General features: G+C 46.3%; 1 protein-coding gene across 2 annotated transcripts in view; it reads left to right on the top strand.

Moving 5' to 3' along the window:
• The window catches only part of BATF3 (basic leucine zipper ATF-like transcription factor 3), a 147,383-nt gene that overhangs the window by 123,673 nt on the left and 5,665 nt on the right, over positions 1 to 18,045 (top strand). Inside the window, exons 1-2 of one of the 2 annotated variants that reach the window (XM_036912489.2) lie at positions 12,513 to 12,724; positions 14,430 to 14,534. In XM_036912489.2, coding sequence (XP_036768384.1) covers positions 12,647 to 12,724; positions 14,430 to 14,534 — 183 coding nt within the window. In that variant the 5' untranslated portion in view covers positions 12,513 to 12,646. Of the gene's footprint in view, positions 1 to 12,512; positions 12,725 to 14,429; positions 14,535 to 18,045 lie in introns of those variants that run through there. The other variant, XM_057508002.1, reaches the window with a different exon arrangement.

Here is an 18,045-nt window from a genome sequence, read left to right as displayed (position 1 = left end):
AGGTGGTGCCGTCGGGAACTGAGAAGCCGGAAGTTCGCCATCTTACTGGTGGGGGCCCTTCACAAATCCTACCATTTGCAACAACATGGATGGAGCTGGAGGACATGATGCTCAGTGAAATAAGCCAGGTGGAGAAAGACAAGTGCCAAATGATTTCCCTCATTTGTGGAGTATGACAATGAAATAAAACTGAAGGAACAAAATAGCAGCAGACTTAAAGACTCCAAGAAGGGACTAGTGGTTACCAAAGGGGAGGGGTGTGGGAGGGGTATGGGGAGGGAGGGAGAAGGGGATTTAGGGGTATTATGTTTAGTACACATGGTGTGGGGGGGTCACATGGAAAACAGTGTAGCACAGAGAAGGCAGACAGTGAATCTGTGGCATCTTGCCTCACTGATGGAGAGTGACTGTAATGGGGTGTGGGGTGGGGACTTGATAATATGGGTAAATGTAGTAACCACATTGTTTTTTCATGTGAAACCTTCATAAGAGTGTATATCAATAATAACTTTATAAAAAATTTAAAAAAACAGAAATGACAGGATGTTGATGCCATTGGAATGTTTTATGTTGATTGAAAAATGTGGGAGCCTAATGTTTCTTAGAGAATCAGTGGGAGAAATATGCTTGGTGTAAGCCCTATGGAAGACAACTAGTTTTCAAGTTCCTACCACAATAAAAGAGAAAAAAAAAGAAAGACATAAAAAGACATTTCACTGAATAGCATACATGGATGACTAATAAACACATGAAAAGTTCAGAATCATTAGCTTTTAGGGAAATGCAAATTAAAACCACAGTGAGATCACTACACACCTATCAGAACGGCTAAAATAAAAAATAGTGATGATACCAAATGCTGGAGAACATGACAAGAAATGGTATAATTCATACATAGCTGGTGGAATTTAAAATGGTTCAGCCACTCTGGAAAATGCTTGGGCAGTTTCTTTAAAAATGAAACATTCAAATATCATACACCCAGCAGTTGCACTCCTGGACATCTTCCCAGAGAAATGAAGACTTATGTTCACACAAAATCTTGTACACAAATGTTTATAGCAACTTTATTCATAATAATAGCCAAGAAATGGAAACCATCCAGATGCCCTTTGTGGTTAAATGGTTAAACAAACTGTGGTACATCCATACCATAGAATGCTGCTCAGGAACAAAGACAAAAATCAATCTGGACGTATCTCCAGAGAACTAAGAGTGAAAAAAAGTCAATCTCAAAAGGTTATGTATTGTATGTTTGCATTCATATAATATTCTTGAAATAACAAAATTTTAGAAGTGGAGAATAGATTGGTGGTTGCCAGTGTTTAAGGAGAAGTGGGCCACATAGGGCACAGCTGTGGTGGGGACTCCAGAAGGTATTGGCAACATGCACAATCCTTGTAATAGAAATGTTTGGTATTTGCCTGTATCAATGTCAGTATCTGGTTGTTACATTGTACTATAATTTTGCAAGATTTTACCACTGGGGGAAACTGGGTAAAGGGCACATGGGATAGCATTACAAATGAATCTACAAACATCTCAAAATAAAAATTTACTGAAAAAGAATCAATAAGATGGTAACACAAAATTTAGAGTAGTGTATGGGGAATGGGATGGAGTAGGGAGAAGCATCGCAGTCAATGAAAGCGATTGTCAGTGTTCTGGCTCTTGGATTCGGTGGTGGGTTTAGAGATGTTATACTATTAATGAATAAATAATACATAATTAAGAGGTCATTCATGAACCAATGATGACAGAGTATAAGGAACCAGGAATGGAGGTTCATCCAGTTCTGGGTGCCTGAGGTCTGTCACACGCAGGGAGCACCCAGCTCAGCTCCTCTTGAGAACCAGGCTCTGGGCTGCTCTCTCACACAGACCTAAGGCTCTTTCTGCCCAAAACGAGTTAAGAGCACAGACAACTGTCAAGAGAGAAAAGAGATTTCTGGAGACAGCCCCAGGCACCCATTTTGAGTGTCAGGGGGAAAACCTAAGCTATTATTTTCCTTCTAATGAAATCCACTGCACTGCCAGTGGGAGTTCATAGTTTATTGATTCAGCAGATGTTTGTGGACAGTGTTGTAAGCCCAGCTCTGTGCTAGACACAATAAGAAGTTGGGGATGTCTCCAAGGAAATTACAAATTAATTGTAGATAGGGGAAGGGCCTATAGGAAAAGAGTGAAATTATTTTTAAAGTGAGTCACAAATGTCTTATTCACTGTTTCAAAGAGAATAATGAGCAATTTCTTTAGATACTAAGCTCTTATAATTCCCTTGGTATGCTATAATAAATGGCTGCCCCAGATACTAGCATTGCACAACTAGTTAAAACACTACTTTATGAGAAGTCTTTCCATAGGAAACAAAACTGGGGGAAAAGGAAAAATGAATTACTTAAATTCTGTGTGAAGTATGCTACTGTGGTGCTTTTATGTCTTAATGACTCACATCTGCTTGGATGGTATGTGCTGGACCTTCTTCTCCTGGGGCAGCTCTTCTAACCCAACTGCTACTTGCCCCAGTGTGAATGTTTGTTATGTATTAATCAGTTAAACCTTTGGTACGTGAAATGATTTCACTCATATATGGAGTATAAGAACAAAGGAAAACTGAAGGAACAAAACAGCAGCAGAATCACAGAACCCAAGAATGGACTAATAGTTACCAAAGGGAAAGGGACTGGGCAGGAGGGGTGGGAAGGGAGGGACAAGGGTGGGGAAAAAGAAAGGGGGCCTTACGATTAGCATGTATAGTGCGTGGGGGGCATGGGGAGGGCTGCACAACACAGAGAAGACAAGTAGTGATTTTACAGCATCTTACTACGCAGATGGACAGTGACTGTGAAGGGGTATGTGGGGGGGACTTGGTGAAGGGGGGAACCTAGTAAACATAATGTTCTTTCTGTAATTGTAGATTAAGGATACCAAAATAAAAATAAATAAATAAATAAACCTTTGGTAAGTGCATGCTGTGCCTGAGTTTGAAGGCTGACTCTGCCACTTTTCTGGGAAACCTGGGCACGTTCCTAAGCTCTCTGCATATCAAACTCCTCCTTTCCAGTGCTGGTTATTCCTACTGGTTTGGGGGCTGGGGACAGGTTGATGAATAAGACACTGGTTTTGCCCTCCCTCGTGGGGTTACTAATCTAATGTGGGAGATAGACATGTAAATGAGGAATAGGGCACTAATATGTATAAGAATCAGGAACTAAGGACTGGAATTTGGACTGATGATCACCCTCATTCTCTGTAATGGTGGGACCCCCTTTTTACAATGGAAATAACTGAATGTAGTATATAAATAAAAACATTTTTAAAAAACTTCATAAGGAAGTAGAATAGTGGGGGAAAGAAGGATGTGTAGTTAATTGTGATTGTCAAGGAAAGTCTTTATGGAGGGAGAGACGCTTAAGCTGCATCTTGAAAGAGGAGCAGACGGTCATCGAGGTGAGTTAGGGATGGGTAGGGGGTATGTGTGGAAAAAAGGAGGGAAGCAGGAGACATCCCGGGTGGTCTGGAGGATCCTACGCAGTCCTCCGACTGCCTGAGCATAAGGGGGGAGGAGGAAGAGAAGGTCGGGGAGGTGGAGGGAGCCACGGAGACCAAGCCGAGTTGCTGTGCTTCATCCTGATGGTCACGGGGAGCCCGGGAAAGGTTTAAGTACAGGAGTCACGTGACAAACGCGTTTTAGATGGGCTGGAGGGAAGGCCTAGTGCAGGGCTGTTCTCGGGAAAGAGGATGTGGGGGAGGGTGGACCTGGAAGGAGCGAGGGATCCCAGAGATGTAGAGACAGAGGCAGAGAGGCATTTACGTGAAGCTAGTGAAGTATAAGCACCAGGCCATCACTTGGACTATTCCAGGGTCCTGCAAGGGGTCACAGCACTCTGCTCACGTGGTTAACATGCTTTTGTGAAGATATTTTAACTGCAATTAGTTAAGGCTGTTGTCTCTTTTCACTCTAACTTTCTCTCTGACATATTTGCTCTCCTGCTGGGTGGCACTGGGATGATCATGGGCGTTTTTGAGAGATAGCAAGGGGTGCTGCCTTGGTATACATTTAGTTCGGGAGCAGAGTCGTTATGGCTAGGATGCTGGTCTGGGAATGGTGTCCAGGGTGTTCCAACAGCCTCCATGCCAACTCACCTGGCGTGGCGAGGGCAGGTGCAGGGCGGAAGTTATCGTGATAGTAAACGGGTCTTCCGGGGCAAGCACCAGAAGCAAACAGGCAGTGGAAGATTGACATATATGGAGTCACACCTTGTCAGTGGTGGATTCTTGGAATTGTTAGCGATGTAGAAGCGGAGGCTTTGGTTCTCGCGGGAGCCTAGTGAGAGAGGAAAGAGGAAGTTCTTACTGTGGACTGGACCTGACAATGCAGCTGATGCAATTACAGATACACAATACTTTTTGATGGGAAACATAGAAAACAATTGACTAGATCTGTATTTTGGGGGGCAGGAGCAGGAAGTATACCACTGTGTGGAATCACATGATTTGTTTTATCTCAGCTGTCAGTAATGTTTCAATCAGAGAAAAGACTGAATGATCATTCTATTTTTGCAATGAAAAACAAATTTCAAAAAGCATTGTTACATGAAGAGGTGGTCAAAGAGGACACAGCCAAAAAGATATAAAATCAAAGCATATGGAGTTATATTAACTATTCCTGAAAAAAAAAGCATGCTCTTGGATGTTTGTTGTCTTTGTGGTATTAGGATTTGTTTTCTAATTGTGATTTAATTTTAATTTTAATATCTAAGTTTGAGTTGTTTTTCTTCAGGAGAGCGCCCCCAGGGGTTTCAGGTCCAGTCTTCGCAGAACCTGGATCAGCCTCCGGTAGGGTAACTACAACCTCAGAGACTGATTGGATTGGGGCCCCAGGAACATGCCCCAGGCCCTCTGCCCGGATGCTGGATGACCTTTGGCCTGAGGCGTGGGACAGAGCACCCACCAGAGGGGTGTGTTTGGGTGGCTATGTGCTGCTCAGCTGCCGCCGAGGTGTCCGTGGCATATTCCAGAAGAGAGGCCCGGGAGAGAGGTCTGGGTGGAGAGAGACTAGATGGAAAGGCCCAGAAGGAGCCAGCAGGGCCAAGGATGGTGGGTGGAGCTCAGGACAGCAGCAGCGAGGAGGCAGGCGGAGCTGCAGAGACGGAGACAGAGGGACAGACGGAGGGACCGCACAGGGAGGATGCACCAGTCACTTAACTTTCCGAGCCTGTATTCCAGAACCTTCTAGACAGAGACACTCCCCGGCATCCCACCTGAGTACCCTCTTTTCTTTTTCTACCTCTTTCCCCTCTCTTTTCTCTTTGGCCTTTTTCTTATTTCCTCTTTCCTTTTTCAGGGCCAATTCTACACATAGGAGTAAGAGGATAATAACCTAGCAGGATGTGATTAAGGGGTCTTCCCCAAATCTCTTCTCACTCTTAGAACCACAGAGCCTGAAATCCCACCATTTGATATTTGTCCTTTGTGTCAATGCATCATCAATACACTTTCTTTTTTAAAATGCAAATACTTCTAGCAGAGGGAATAGGGACACCCAGGTTTGACTTGGTCTCTGTCTTTCCGCTCTGAGAGCTGGGGGAGAAAAGCCTAGGGCGTGGGAAGTTTGAATGGAGGAAATGTGAGGATAAGCTCTCCGTGAGGCTGTAGGGCCCAGGGCTTCACCAGGGTTTCCCACCCTTTGGGGAATTCTGGGCACCAGGAAGACAGCTTCAGGGAGGAAAGTTTCTAAAAACAACCCTGGACCTGTTGTTTGGGGCAGGCCCTCATTTTATATGTATCTGTTCCTGTTTTACTTTTACATCTCTATCAGGAGTCCAACAGGTGACCCAAGAAACAAGGTCAATCCTTCTGACCCTGAACTATAGTCCATCTAAAAATATTCCCTAATTAGCTAGTAGAATTTTCATACACTGCTGGCAGAACTACTAGTTGCAAGGCCATTTTGCAATGTGTCCAAAACCTTGAAAATATGTATATTCTTTTTCACTAGTAATTTTATTCCTAGGAATTAAACCTAATGCCATAATCAGACAAATGCAGAAATATGTGGGTGCAGTGACTGCTATGAACTGAACTGTGTCCCCCGCCATTCACATGTTGAAGTATTAACCCCTAATGTGACTTTCTGGAAACAGGGTCTATAAGAGGTAATTAAGGTTAAATGAGGTCATGAGGGTAGGGCTGTAGTTCAACAGGACGGTGGCCTTATAAGAGAAGGAAAAGAGAGATATCTCTTTCTCTCCTTGCCATCTGAGGACACAGGCAGAAGGTGCCCAGCTACAAGCCAGGAAGAGTCTTCCCAGAGACTGAACTGGCCAGCACCTTGACCTTGGACTTTCTAGCCTCTAGAACCTTGAGAAATCAATTTCTGTTGTTCAAGTCACCCAAGCTGTAGTATTCTGTTATGGCAGCCCTGGCTAATACAATGATAGTTAAAACAATGTTGTTTACATATATGGAAAATTTAAAAACAATAGCATAATAAATATTTACTTAGGTCAGCTATGGTATATCTCTTCAATGGAATACTAGGCATATTTAAAATGATGTATGCATATTTATTCTCATAGGAAGAGGTTTATGATGTTCTTAGGTGAAGAAGCAGGTTAGAATACGATTCATGAATGGAAATACATGTATACGTTTGCATTAAAAAATGTGGGAAAGCAGTATATCTGTATGAGTCAGTGTTCTCCAGAGAAACAGAACCAATGAAACATAGAGCGGTATAGAGAGGGGGGGTTCATTATGGGAATTGGCTCAGCTGGCTATGGAGTCCCAGAAGTGCCACAGTCTCTGCTGTCTAGTATAAGTCAGTCCAAGTACAGAGGCCTGGGACCTAGGGGGCCGCTGGTCTAAGCCCCAGAGTCCGAAGGACTGAAAGTCAGGAGTTCTGATGTCCAAGGGCAGGAGAAGACAGATGTCCCAGCTCAAGAAGACAGAAGGAATTTGCCCTTTCTTTGCCATTTTTTTTTCATTTGAGCTCCGAAAGGATTGGATGATGCCCGTCCATTTGGGCAAGGGTCTTTTCTCAGTCTACACCCTCACAGACACACCCAGAAATGATGTTTTACCAGCTATCTGGGTGTCCCTTCGCCCAGGGAAGGTGGCAAAGTTAACACATAAAATCGACCATCACAATATGCAGACACATTAACAGAGTTATCCCTGTGTGGGTGGTTGGCTAATGGGAAGGCTTTTTCTTCTATATGCTTTTCAATCAATTCTAGATATTACTGTCACGTATGATGATGAACTGTAATAATATTAAAGGTTATAAAATTAGCTAGCTGGCTATTAGGTGCCAGCTACCTGCTCATCTCTATCACAATGTCACTGACTGTTGAACAACAAGACTGGAATTAGGAAAGTCATTTTCTTATTCTAAAAAAGAATGTATAACACTTTACAAAAAAAAAAAAACCCTTGACAAATACAAAATCATCAGAAAAATCTAGAAAAATACCATATTTTTACTAATTACCTTCCTGACCTTCCACTAAAATATTTTTTCTTATTCTTTTAAAAAGCTGCATATTCTTTGTTCTCTTCTCCATAAGACCATGATTCTGAAATATAATTTTTGTGTAAACAAACCAGAAAGATAATTCAGTCTTTCCAAGTGGTAGATGAAAATTTGGTTTAAAAAATATTCAGATAATTTATTTCAACCTCACAATGCCTTATTAGTGAAGTCACATTATTTTTTAGAATTGTCAAATTTGGAAAATCTTCTACATTGTTTAATGTGTTGTAATATTTCAATATAATAAGTTGTCATATTTCAAAGTGATACATGTTTTCTTTTCCAGTGATTCATCTTAAATAGCCTTAGAATTCATGATACTCATTAACCAATTTGTTAGCCAATTTATTACCAATTTCCTTAGTACAGTCATGGTATCCTCACCCATGTCAATATATCAGATGAGAGCAGCAAGACTTGTAAACATTTCTCCGTTGTGTTTTTAAGATCCAGTCTACCTCATTATTGGATCATTAGACAACACAAGAGCCTGTTCGTTGCTTCCTTTTGACATTTATCTTTTAATCTAAATGAATTATTGCTTCCAATATAATCTGAAAGTTTTTACAATTTGCTTAATGATGTCAGAAAATTTTCCACTGACTAAATTGCTTATCTTTATCTCTTTTTTACATTTCATTAACTTTATATTTTTCTTACAGTTCTTTAATTACATAAATAAATTTGCACATGACAAAGTGTTGTTCATATGTGAACATATCGGGAATCTGTATTTTCCAACTTTTATTGAAAATGCTCCAGATCATATTTCCAAATAACAGTTACAATGTTGTATTCAAGCCTTATCAAACATGCCACTTCCATTAACAAGGTAAAAACCACTCCCTTTATGGTAATTTATAACTGTATAAGCTGTATTGTTCCTTTTATTCCTGGCAGGAGAGAATTCTGTTTTGACTGGACATAAAGAAGAACTGGATCTTCTGTTTACAGTTTTACATGTGTGATAATCTGAAGAATTTTCAGAGATTAGCTTCTGGGGCCATACATTTCAACCTGCTTTCTCCTCCGGCATCCACATGGTGCCAGGCAGTGTAGGAATGTTCACTTCTCGCACAACATACCTTGAGTTCGCACGAGGGGCAGAAGGAATACTCCTGAAAGCTGGGCAGCTAGCAACAGGATGACTGTGCACAGAATGTGTAGATTATGTGTGTGGCAAACCACATGCAGAAATCCCAATACAGAAATACATCTCTGATTAAACCTTTCCTTGTGAGGTCCCCCAAATGCCCACAGCCACTTCACCACCACCAGACATGAAGGGGCCAAGGGGAGGTTTAGATGAAAAGAGACCATTTTACCCATTTGTGGCTAAAAATCCCACACGTGCAAATTTTATCACAACCTGTCAACATGTGAAAGCATTGCTAAGACCCCTTCTGGGACCTGAAGGTGGTCCGGTCCATGCAAGTGAGAAGCTTTAAAGCCCACACTCAATGACTTCCTGGTGCATTTGCCTCGGCTTCCCTCATTCTCAACATCTCCAAGCCCTCATCCCTGCTCTCCTGGACAACTGCCATCACATTGTGTTTCTCTTGCCCATTTCAGTCTTCTTAACACAGTGCCCAAAAAGACCCTGTCAGAACCTGAGCCAAGATCACATTGCACCTCTGCTCAGAGGCCTCCAACGATTTCCCATCTCAATTGGAGGGAAAACCAACAGTCCAGATGGCTTCTGCACGACCTGGCCCTTTGTCTTCTCACCTCACTTCTTGGTATCCAGCCCCTTCTCACTCCACTCCAGCCCCCTACAGTTTCTGGAATGTCCAGGCATGCTCCCAGAGGCCTCTCACCTTGCTGTTCCCTGGACCTCTCCCCTCAGATTCTGAGGTGACTTCAGGGAAATCTGGCATGACCTTTCCTCACCACTCCGTTTCTCATCCCTGCTTTTTATTTCTCCACAGAACATATCACCATCTAAACACCACGTTTTGTTAATTGTCTCCCTCCTCTAGCAGGTGAACTCTGTAAGGTGTAGATCTTTGTATTGTCCACAGCTGTATCCCAGTGCCAGAACAGCGCTGGACACAATGACAGATTTCTGGTAAACACAGAAGTCTCTGCCTTAAACTCTCCTTTCTCTGTCCCCACCAGAAGCCTGCAGGACCACCTTCTGAGAAAAAGCAGTGAAAATAGAGTTACTGGAAAGGCAGGTTCCCTAAAAGAGAAGAGCAAAGGTGAAATAGTGACAGGGTTTTCTAGCATTTCAGCAACTTGTTTTTATAAAGAACTGTCTTCTTGTGAAGTGAATCACCAGAGGATTTGATCACTGAGCTATAACCTCCTTCCCTTATCCCCAGAGATGTAATCCAGGGTCAGTGTGGTAATAACAGGAAACTGCCCAAATCATATAACATAATTTCTCTTTCCAGTTCAAAGGGGGAAAAATACAAATTAAAACAAAAGACAGATGAAGAAAAGGATACATTTGAAATGTTTTGTTATTTTTCTCATTTTCATTTTTTCTTCTTCTGACAATAAAATGAACCAGAAAATATTACAGAAAAGCAAGAAAATAGACTGTATTAGAGCATCCCATTTGGTCAGAGAGGTGTTGGCATTCTGGTGTGACAAATGAGCTTAGTGGCAAGGAAGGAAGGTCATATCATTTGTAAATATAAAATGTTTTAAGATGTTAACATAATAAAACATTTTTCAAAAAAGTATAAAAGATAAAGTGATTATTTGTAGTCCAATTACCATGACAGTAAAGCTAAGATTTTGGTGTATTCTCTTCCAATTTTTTCTCATATGCACATACTTTTGCATTGTGGTAAAAAATGCACAAAATAAAATGTACCTTCTTAACCATTTTTAAATGTGCAGTACAGAAGTGTTATGCATCCATTTTTATATGCATGTTGTACTTTTTAGAACCTGATTTTTTTTCTTACTTTCCCTCATATCAAAAAAAATATTTCATGGAGAAAAGTTGTCTGGATGCTTGTAGTTTTAAAGATGTATAACATTCTATCCCATGGCCCTAATATATTTTATTTAGCCATTTGCCCATAATTAGACATTATACTGTTTGTAATTCTTCAAAAATATTGTGAACTCTTATGAATATAGTATTTTTCTCTATAATATTTTCAATGATCTTCCTGGGATGATTTTCTAAAAGTTTTCTAGGGAAAACTAAGACAAAAGTGATGATTTGTCAAAAATTCATCAAGCTGCATGTTAAGATCTGTATATTTTATTGTATGTACCTCAATATAAAAGATAATTATATTAGTAAGTAATGACTTGCATGGCTCTAAAAAAATACAATTGCTTTCCAGTAAGTTTGTATCAATTTACAAGAACACCAGTGAAATATGAGAGTACCAATTTTCACCAGCATTTGATACAACTAATTTAATTTTTTAAAAGGTTTCTTATTTTAATATGTATTTTTCCTTTCTCTGTTTTCCTAAAGTATTCCCTTCATTGGGAAGCACCAGTTCATGTCACTCATGCAGTTTACTTTCAGGAGGTTGTCTCAATATTTTTCTTAACGTCTTTTCATGGGCTGTGTCTATCTTAGAGATTTTAACCCTTTGTCATATTTACTGTGATTATTTCCCCCCATCTCTTTGCAGAGGTAGCTTCGCGGGGCAGCTTGGGTGGGGACATCGTCTGTTCTCCCGCTGCCTTGCATCTCCGCCCACCGGAGGCTCAAGGGGCCGAGCCCCCGCCTCCCCCCACAGGACTCTCCCCTTGCCCTCCTGCCTCCGGCCAGGCAGCCAGATTCTGCCTTAACGAGTCTCAAAGCTTTTGCAAGGGTCTTACATCCTGGCCGAGAGCCCCGTGCACCAGCCTGGGAGTCAGAGGTGCCCGCCCCCTTCCCCGCTGCTGCCCGCGAGCCCGAACACCAGCAACCACACTCAGAAGGCACGTCTGACCTCCTGGTCCTGGTTGCCACCCGCCCACCCAGGTTCGCGGTTATCTTTCTTTCCCGGTGTTCACAAGTATGCAGACCACGAACCCGTAACCGCTCGGTTTGGGCGGGTTCTTGCTGGAACCAGGTACAATGCTGCTGGACTTTGCATCTCTTAACTGGCAGGCAGGTGGAGGGGACGCGCGGACCCCTACTCCGTCCCCAGTTTGGCAGGAAGCCGCGCAAACGAGAACCTCTGCTACTTTGATCTTGAAAAAGATAAAGGGTCTGAGGTCCAGATTCCCGAACCTGTCGGTGGTGACGTCCACCGGGGAGATTCTCCGGGAAGCCCCGGCACTGTTCCCTCCAGGACAGCGTCCTCCCCGCGCCCCACCGAGGGAATTCACCCTCGGGCCGCCCCGCCTCACTCGCTGCCGAAGCCCGGCGGGACCGCCAGGAGGCCAAGTGCTCCCGGCGCCAAGGCCCCAGGGCGCCCGCGGCTCTCAGGGGGCGCAGCGGGACTCTGCAGAGTCAGCAGTCCCCTCCCCGGGCCTGGCCTCCGGGCGGGGAAGCCCAGGGCCGCGGAAGGAGTGAGTGGCGCCGCGATGACCGGTCGCCGCGAAGAAAGTCCCCCGACGCTGTGTCCCCTGCGCTGGAGGCAGGTGGGGCCGAGCCGCAGGCAGATGCACTGGCGGGACCGGGAAAAACCCACCAACCCAAACCACCCACTTGTGTTTCTCACCCCGAGTTCCCCGAGAGCGGCCGAGAGGACCCCAAAGGCTGCGCAGCGCCTCCCTGACCCCCACCCGCCCCAGCGTTGCCTCCGGTGGGGGGGCTTCGCCTTCCCTCCCGGGTTTCGGAGGCGCCACGTGACTTCCACGAAGCCCGGGGCCCCAGCGGAAAGGCGCGGCAGGGGTGGGATTTGGGACCCCGAGGTGCGGAGGGAGGGCGGGGAGAGGAGGAAATGAGGCGGGGGTGGGAGTCGCAGGGGGCGGGCAGACCCGGGGCGGGAGGGACGGCGGGCTGGGGCCGCGGGTGGGGGAGCCCGGCGACGCGGCGGCCGCGGGGGCCGGGCGAGCGGGAAGCCGGAGGGCGCGGGCCAGGGGGCCGGCAGGTGCGGGGCGCGAGGATGCCGGCGGCGGGTCAGAGCCGGTAGGCAGCGCCCGGCGTGCAGGGCCGAGCCGCAGGCGCGGCGGCGCGGGCTGGGCCGGAGGAGAGCCCGGCATGTCGCAAGGGCTCCCGGCCGCCAGCGGCGTCCTGCAGAGGAGTGTCACGGCGCCAGGGAACCAGCCGCAGCCGCAGGTAGTCAGCCGGGGCTTAGGGAGCACCGCGCAGGATCGGGGCCCCGCGGGCGCGAAGGGGGGTGCTGGGACTCCAGGGTGGTGGCCGCTGCGTGCGCGGTGTGGGCGCTGCGGGAGCCAGAGACGAGGGCAGCGCGGCCGGGGGTCCGGGCGTGCTCCTGTGCCCGGCCGCCCGCAGCGCACGCCCAGAGCGCGCGCCGTCCCGGAGGGTGACCCGGTCCCTGTGCCGGGGGAGGAGGAGAGACGGGAGGGCGCGGACGCTGGCGGGGACAGGCACCGTTCACGCGCCCCAGCACGTGGCGTCCACGCTGCCCCGGGTGTTGCCATCCTAGCGCCGCCTCCTGTCCCCACCCTACAGCCGGCGCGCGTGGCCCTTCCCCGGCTGTCCGAGTGGCGCGAGGAGGGAAAATTCAGCCCGATGAGGCAGGCACTGCCGACGTCTACCCCGCTCCCGCTGCCGCCAGAATGGGGAACTCGGTACCGAACAGCCTAGGCGCACGGGTTGGGGGCGCGCAGTGGGCGGACTCCGCCCCCAGGGCCGGTGGGAACCCTGCGTCCCGCATCCCGTCCTCCGCACTGCCTCTGCAATATTTACAACTGCGGGCATAGGAAACTAATACTAGGTGGCCCCCAGGGATGACCTCCAAGGGCTGCCCACGCAGCTGCTTAACGACAGAGCCTTTCTCCTTGCTTAGCCTTATAATCCTGCATATGCTGAAAATTCTTTACCTGCTGTAACCTGAGGAGATGCTTTCTGCCTCTGTTATTTGGAATATAAAACTGGATAAAATGATAACTGAAAAATATCTATTTTATGTTATCAATATTTACTTCCCTTAATATTAGCAATTGAGCAGTTTTCTTGTGTCCAGCTTGTGTCCCGCTAACCTCTTGGCTTTTAAACTCTTTAAAGGTGGTATCCTCTCCCGCATCCCCATCCTCTCACAGGGTTCTGGAAAGCAAATGCCACCCTACTTCTCCATGTTTTCTGTAACTGAAGAGGTTTTACCATGGTAGGTGCATTTTTCTGCCTGCTTGTTTTGGGAATAACTCTTGAAGGATTTGAGTAGGTTTACTTAAATCTTATAGATTGTTAAGAACTTTCAAGACACATCATAAATTTGCTTTCTGATTTGCACTGACCTGTGGAAAAAAATACCAATCAAACGTCATTCAAAGGAGCAGGTTGTCTGGTGTTCAAGGTCATTGGGTGTGTTGATGGGTCTATGTGGTTATAAGTGTAATCGTGATTTGCACGTAGGATCAAAAGTACCTGTTTGTGGTGGTGTAAGGCCTGGCACACAGCCAGAGAGCAGATGGCACCTGCCTTTTCCACTCTGGTAAAAACACTGACACCACAACACTTCCAGGCACACGCCCTGTGGGGTAGAGGTTTATGAACGTTGGGTTGGAGTCCAACAGACCTGAGTTCCACTTCCCATTCACGCACTTACTAGCTGTAGTACCTGGAGCCAGTTCCTTACCTCTCTGAGTTTCTTATTCCTCATCTTTTAAATGGTGGTCACACCACACATTTCTCATGGTGGTCACAGGGCTCAACAGCCAAGCTCAGCCATTGCACGTGGTGAGTGCTCCTGTTACTCCACGGGTGTTACAGCAAACACTGCTGGGACTGCAGGTGACGTGGTGGAGTTCCGTGAGCTGTGCTGAGTGAAGAGTGACCCTAAGCACACATTTTCCCCCAGAGCCCTGAGGATGATGACAGGAAGGTCCGAAGGAGAGAAAAAAACCGAGTTGCTGCTCAGAGAAGTCGGAAGAAGCAGACGCAGAAGGCTGACAAACTCCACGAGGTGAGACTGTCGTGAGGGCAGAGCCACGTGAGGCCACAGAGAGGAGCTGTCCTCCGCCCTCGAGCTGTGGCAGTGGCCGTGAGGTCACGTCCTGTCATCACCAGTTTGGCACACGCACGTCTAATTCCACCATGCCCCTCCAGCCTGGTGTTCTGATTCTTCACTAATGTAATTTGTCCCTCATCTACCGATTGCCTCTTACACTTAAGCTTCTTTCATTACAGATAAAGTAAAATGAAACCTCCTCTTGATCTTCATTCCTTTCCAAGCCACTGCCCCATTTCTTTTCTTTCCTCTGTCATTTCCCAGCTCCTTAAACAAGAGACCTGCTTTCTCCCATGTCCTGTAGTCCAGGCACAGTTCCCACTTACTCCCCATCCTCTGTGATACTGCTTCTGCTTCTCCCCATGACCCAACACACAGACACACAGACACACACATGCACACTTCGTATAGAAGTGGCACCCCAAGGTCACTAGTTCACTAGTGCCCTGGCATTGCCCCAACAGGGGCCTCCTTCTAGCCTCATCACACTTGACCTTGCTAGAACATGTGACACTATTGACCCTCCCCTTTTTGACACCATTCAAGTTCTGTAGCTTCTAGAAGACCACATTTCCTACTTCTCCAGACCTTCCTAACCACTTTTTTTTCTGTTTGTTAGCTTTTCAACCTCTGTTCTCTTAAACGATGTGCTGACCAGGCTTTCAGACTCCACTTATTTCTTCTCATCCTGGAAGATTTAATTTACTAATCTGTCCTCCCAATATCAGCTCACAACATTGAATACTCCAGGCAAGACCTCTGTCCTGGGCCCTAGGCTCCATCTCTCCAGTGTCTGCCTGGTGTCTCCAAACAGTCCTCTGCCGGCTCCTGGGAGGCAGCGTAGTTGTAACTGAGTGTCTGGTTGTAGTCAAATTGTAGCTAATGGAGCTAACCATCCTTCATGGCACCCAAATCAGGAACCTGGATTTATCCTAAATTCTTCTGTTTTCCTTTATCTGATGCATAATCCCACAGAAGCTCACAGCCAGGACATGGAAACTGCTCTCTATCAGGAGCTGGCCTCAAAGACATCCAAGGGTCTGTCCAAGGAATTGGTGACAGACCCAACCCACTTTTGCACAGGGTCAGTGTGAATAATTAGAATTTTAGTTTAGCGCTTCTGTACCATGCTTTCTCCTCATAGCTTGTTATCATCAGGGCCATTTCTTATCATGACAGGATAAAGGCAGTGACAACATTGAAGACACTGAGGTGTTATGAAGGGAATGAGATCTCTGAAAACCCTATAACAATGAAAGAGAACAGATTGCGAGTGCACATACGCCAGGGAGAGGTGACCCACTGATACAACTTCATGGCACACATTATAAATGTCAGATTCTTTCCTGCAAGTAGGAAGACTGGACCCTGGAAAGAGACTAGAGTCTTCAGACTAGGATCGGAGAGGGTCCTTCTCGTGGGCCTTCTATTCTGTCAAGTTTCCATAGAAGAATGGGTACGCCCTTTGCCTCCTTTCTTCCTTCCCTCTTGCTCCTGAAGCAATCCTGGTTCCAACTTCTTGCTCCTGAATAACCCCCAGAGGGGACTTGTGGCTCACAGTTAGTGCGGCCCTATAGTCAGACTACATGTGCTATCTGGACAGCCAGGACCCTTCTCCAGGAGAAGCTTCTGGTCCAGGCCCAGTGCATTAATATAAAAAACATTAAAGGATACTCTGGTTGTAAGTCCTGAGTGATTACTGTGTAAAGATGACTAAATGACTTTGACAAGATCTTTCATGGAGCGAGGTTGAAAAGATTCATTCTATAAATATCTGTTAAGCAGTACTATGGGCAAGGCATTGCCACTGGTCACCAAGAGAAGAGTAAGATGTCAGTCTTCTCCTTGGGAAGTACAGCAGTTTCCAAGGACAGTATATATTTTCCTGTGGCTGTTGTAACAAATGACAAATTTGGTGGCTTAAACAATGCAAATTTATTATCTTAAAGTTTCGGAAATCAGATCTCACAGGGCTAAAATGAAGGTGTTGACAGGGCTACCTTCCTTCTGGAACCTCTGGAGAAGAATCCATTTCCCTCCCTTTCCTGGCTTCCGTGTTCCTTGGCTGAGGTCCCCTCCATCTTCAAAGGCAGCAGTGGCTAGTTGTCCTCAGTACTTCAACTCCGTTTCTGCTGTCACGTCTCCTTGTCTGACTCCTGACCCCTTACTTCACTTCTAAGAACCCTGGTGATTATATTGGGTCCACCTGCATGATCCAGAGTCATCTCCCCATTTTAAGATTCTTAATCCCATATGCAAAGTCCCTCTTGCCATGTAAGGTAATGTTGTCACAGGTTCCAGAGATTGGATTTTTGGGGGTTGTTACTCTGCCTACTGCAGAAGGGAACATAAATCCTTTCCTACAGTGTCAAAACAGAGAGTCTCAGTATCTGTTACTGTTGGATTTGAAACCAAAAGAACCAGCTGCCTGGAGACTTAAGGGTGTGACTCCACATTCACTCCTGCCCTTGGGCTCCCAGGGCACATGAGGATGGGGAAAGGGAGCTGGACACAATGCATGGTGGGGGGCCCTTTCCGTAGGGTTCTTTGCCTGTCCTGCTGTCCATAACGGCACCACATGACCACTTATGCCAGGTGCCCTTTCCAGAAATGGGGCTGATTGATCTGAAACCCAGCCCTCCGTGGAAGAACACTCCCTTCTCCTCTCTCCTTGGAGCTAGAAAAATGGATCAGGATTACAATCCACTGGCACATCACCTCAGCAAGGCCAGTTTGTTGAGAAACACTGGGCCCGGGAGGCCAGGACAGTGGCTCCATTCATATATAGACGCCAAAGCCCACACCTTTACCAGCACCAGTTACGCACAAGAGGGTGTGAGGGAGCAGCTGGTTGGCTCAGGAAAGTGGAAATACATCCCAGTCCTGCTGTAGAAGAGCAGCGTCACCTCTGGGCCGAAGATCCCTCCCCTGATAATTCCTCATTGTCTCTCATGAGAGCTGCATCACTGTGGGGACTCGTGCTCGGCATGACCAAAGTTTAGTAACCATAGTAAGAAAAAAGAGCATTTTTTAAACTCTGAAAAAATCTCCATATTGAGGATGGGTGTCTGGCTGAAGAACGTGGTGGAGCATAACTTCACTGTGCTCCAGAGAGTTGAGGGCTGAGCACTAGTGCACAGCTCCGGCTGCCCCCGGGCTCCCGGGGCACATCGAAGATGGGAACGTGAAAGCCAGACAGTCAACCTCCTCCTCACATCTGCAATGAGGCCAGCTCGCTGGGAGACGTTGAGGGGCACAGAGCACAGCCAGCTGTTAGCCATGGCTGCCAGCTGTTCCCTGAGGTGGTCAGAAAGGGCTTTACCCATTCATTCCTCCATCCCCTACTGTGGGGTAGCATTGCTAAATATCTCAAAGTCACTCCATCTTTCTTTGTCTTTTTTGACTACCATAAAGGGGAATATTCAGAGCGAGGCTGGTTTAAAATCGCCACCTTTCCCTCCTACCC

The sequence above is a fragment of the Manis pentadactyla genome, chromosome 9 (genome assembly GCF_030020395.1).
Source record: "Manis pentadactyla isolate mManPen7 chromosome 9, mManPen7.hap1, whole genome shotgun sequence".
NCBI classification, from domain to species: Eukaryota; Metazoa; Chordata; class Mammalia; order Pholidota; family Manidae; genus Manis; species Manis pentadactyla.
Note: the sequence above shows the minus strand (reverse complement) of the source record. Positions and strands in the feature narration are given on the sequence as shown.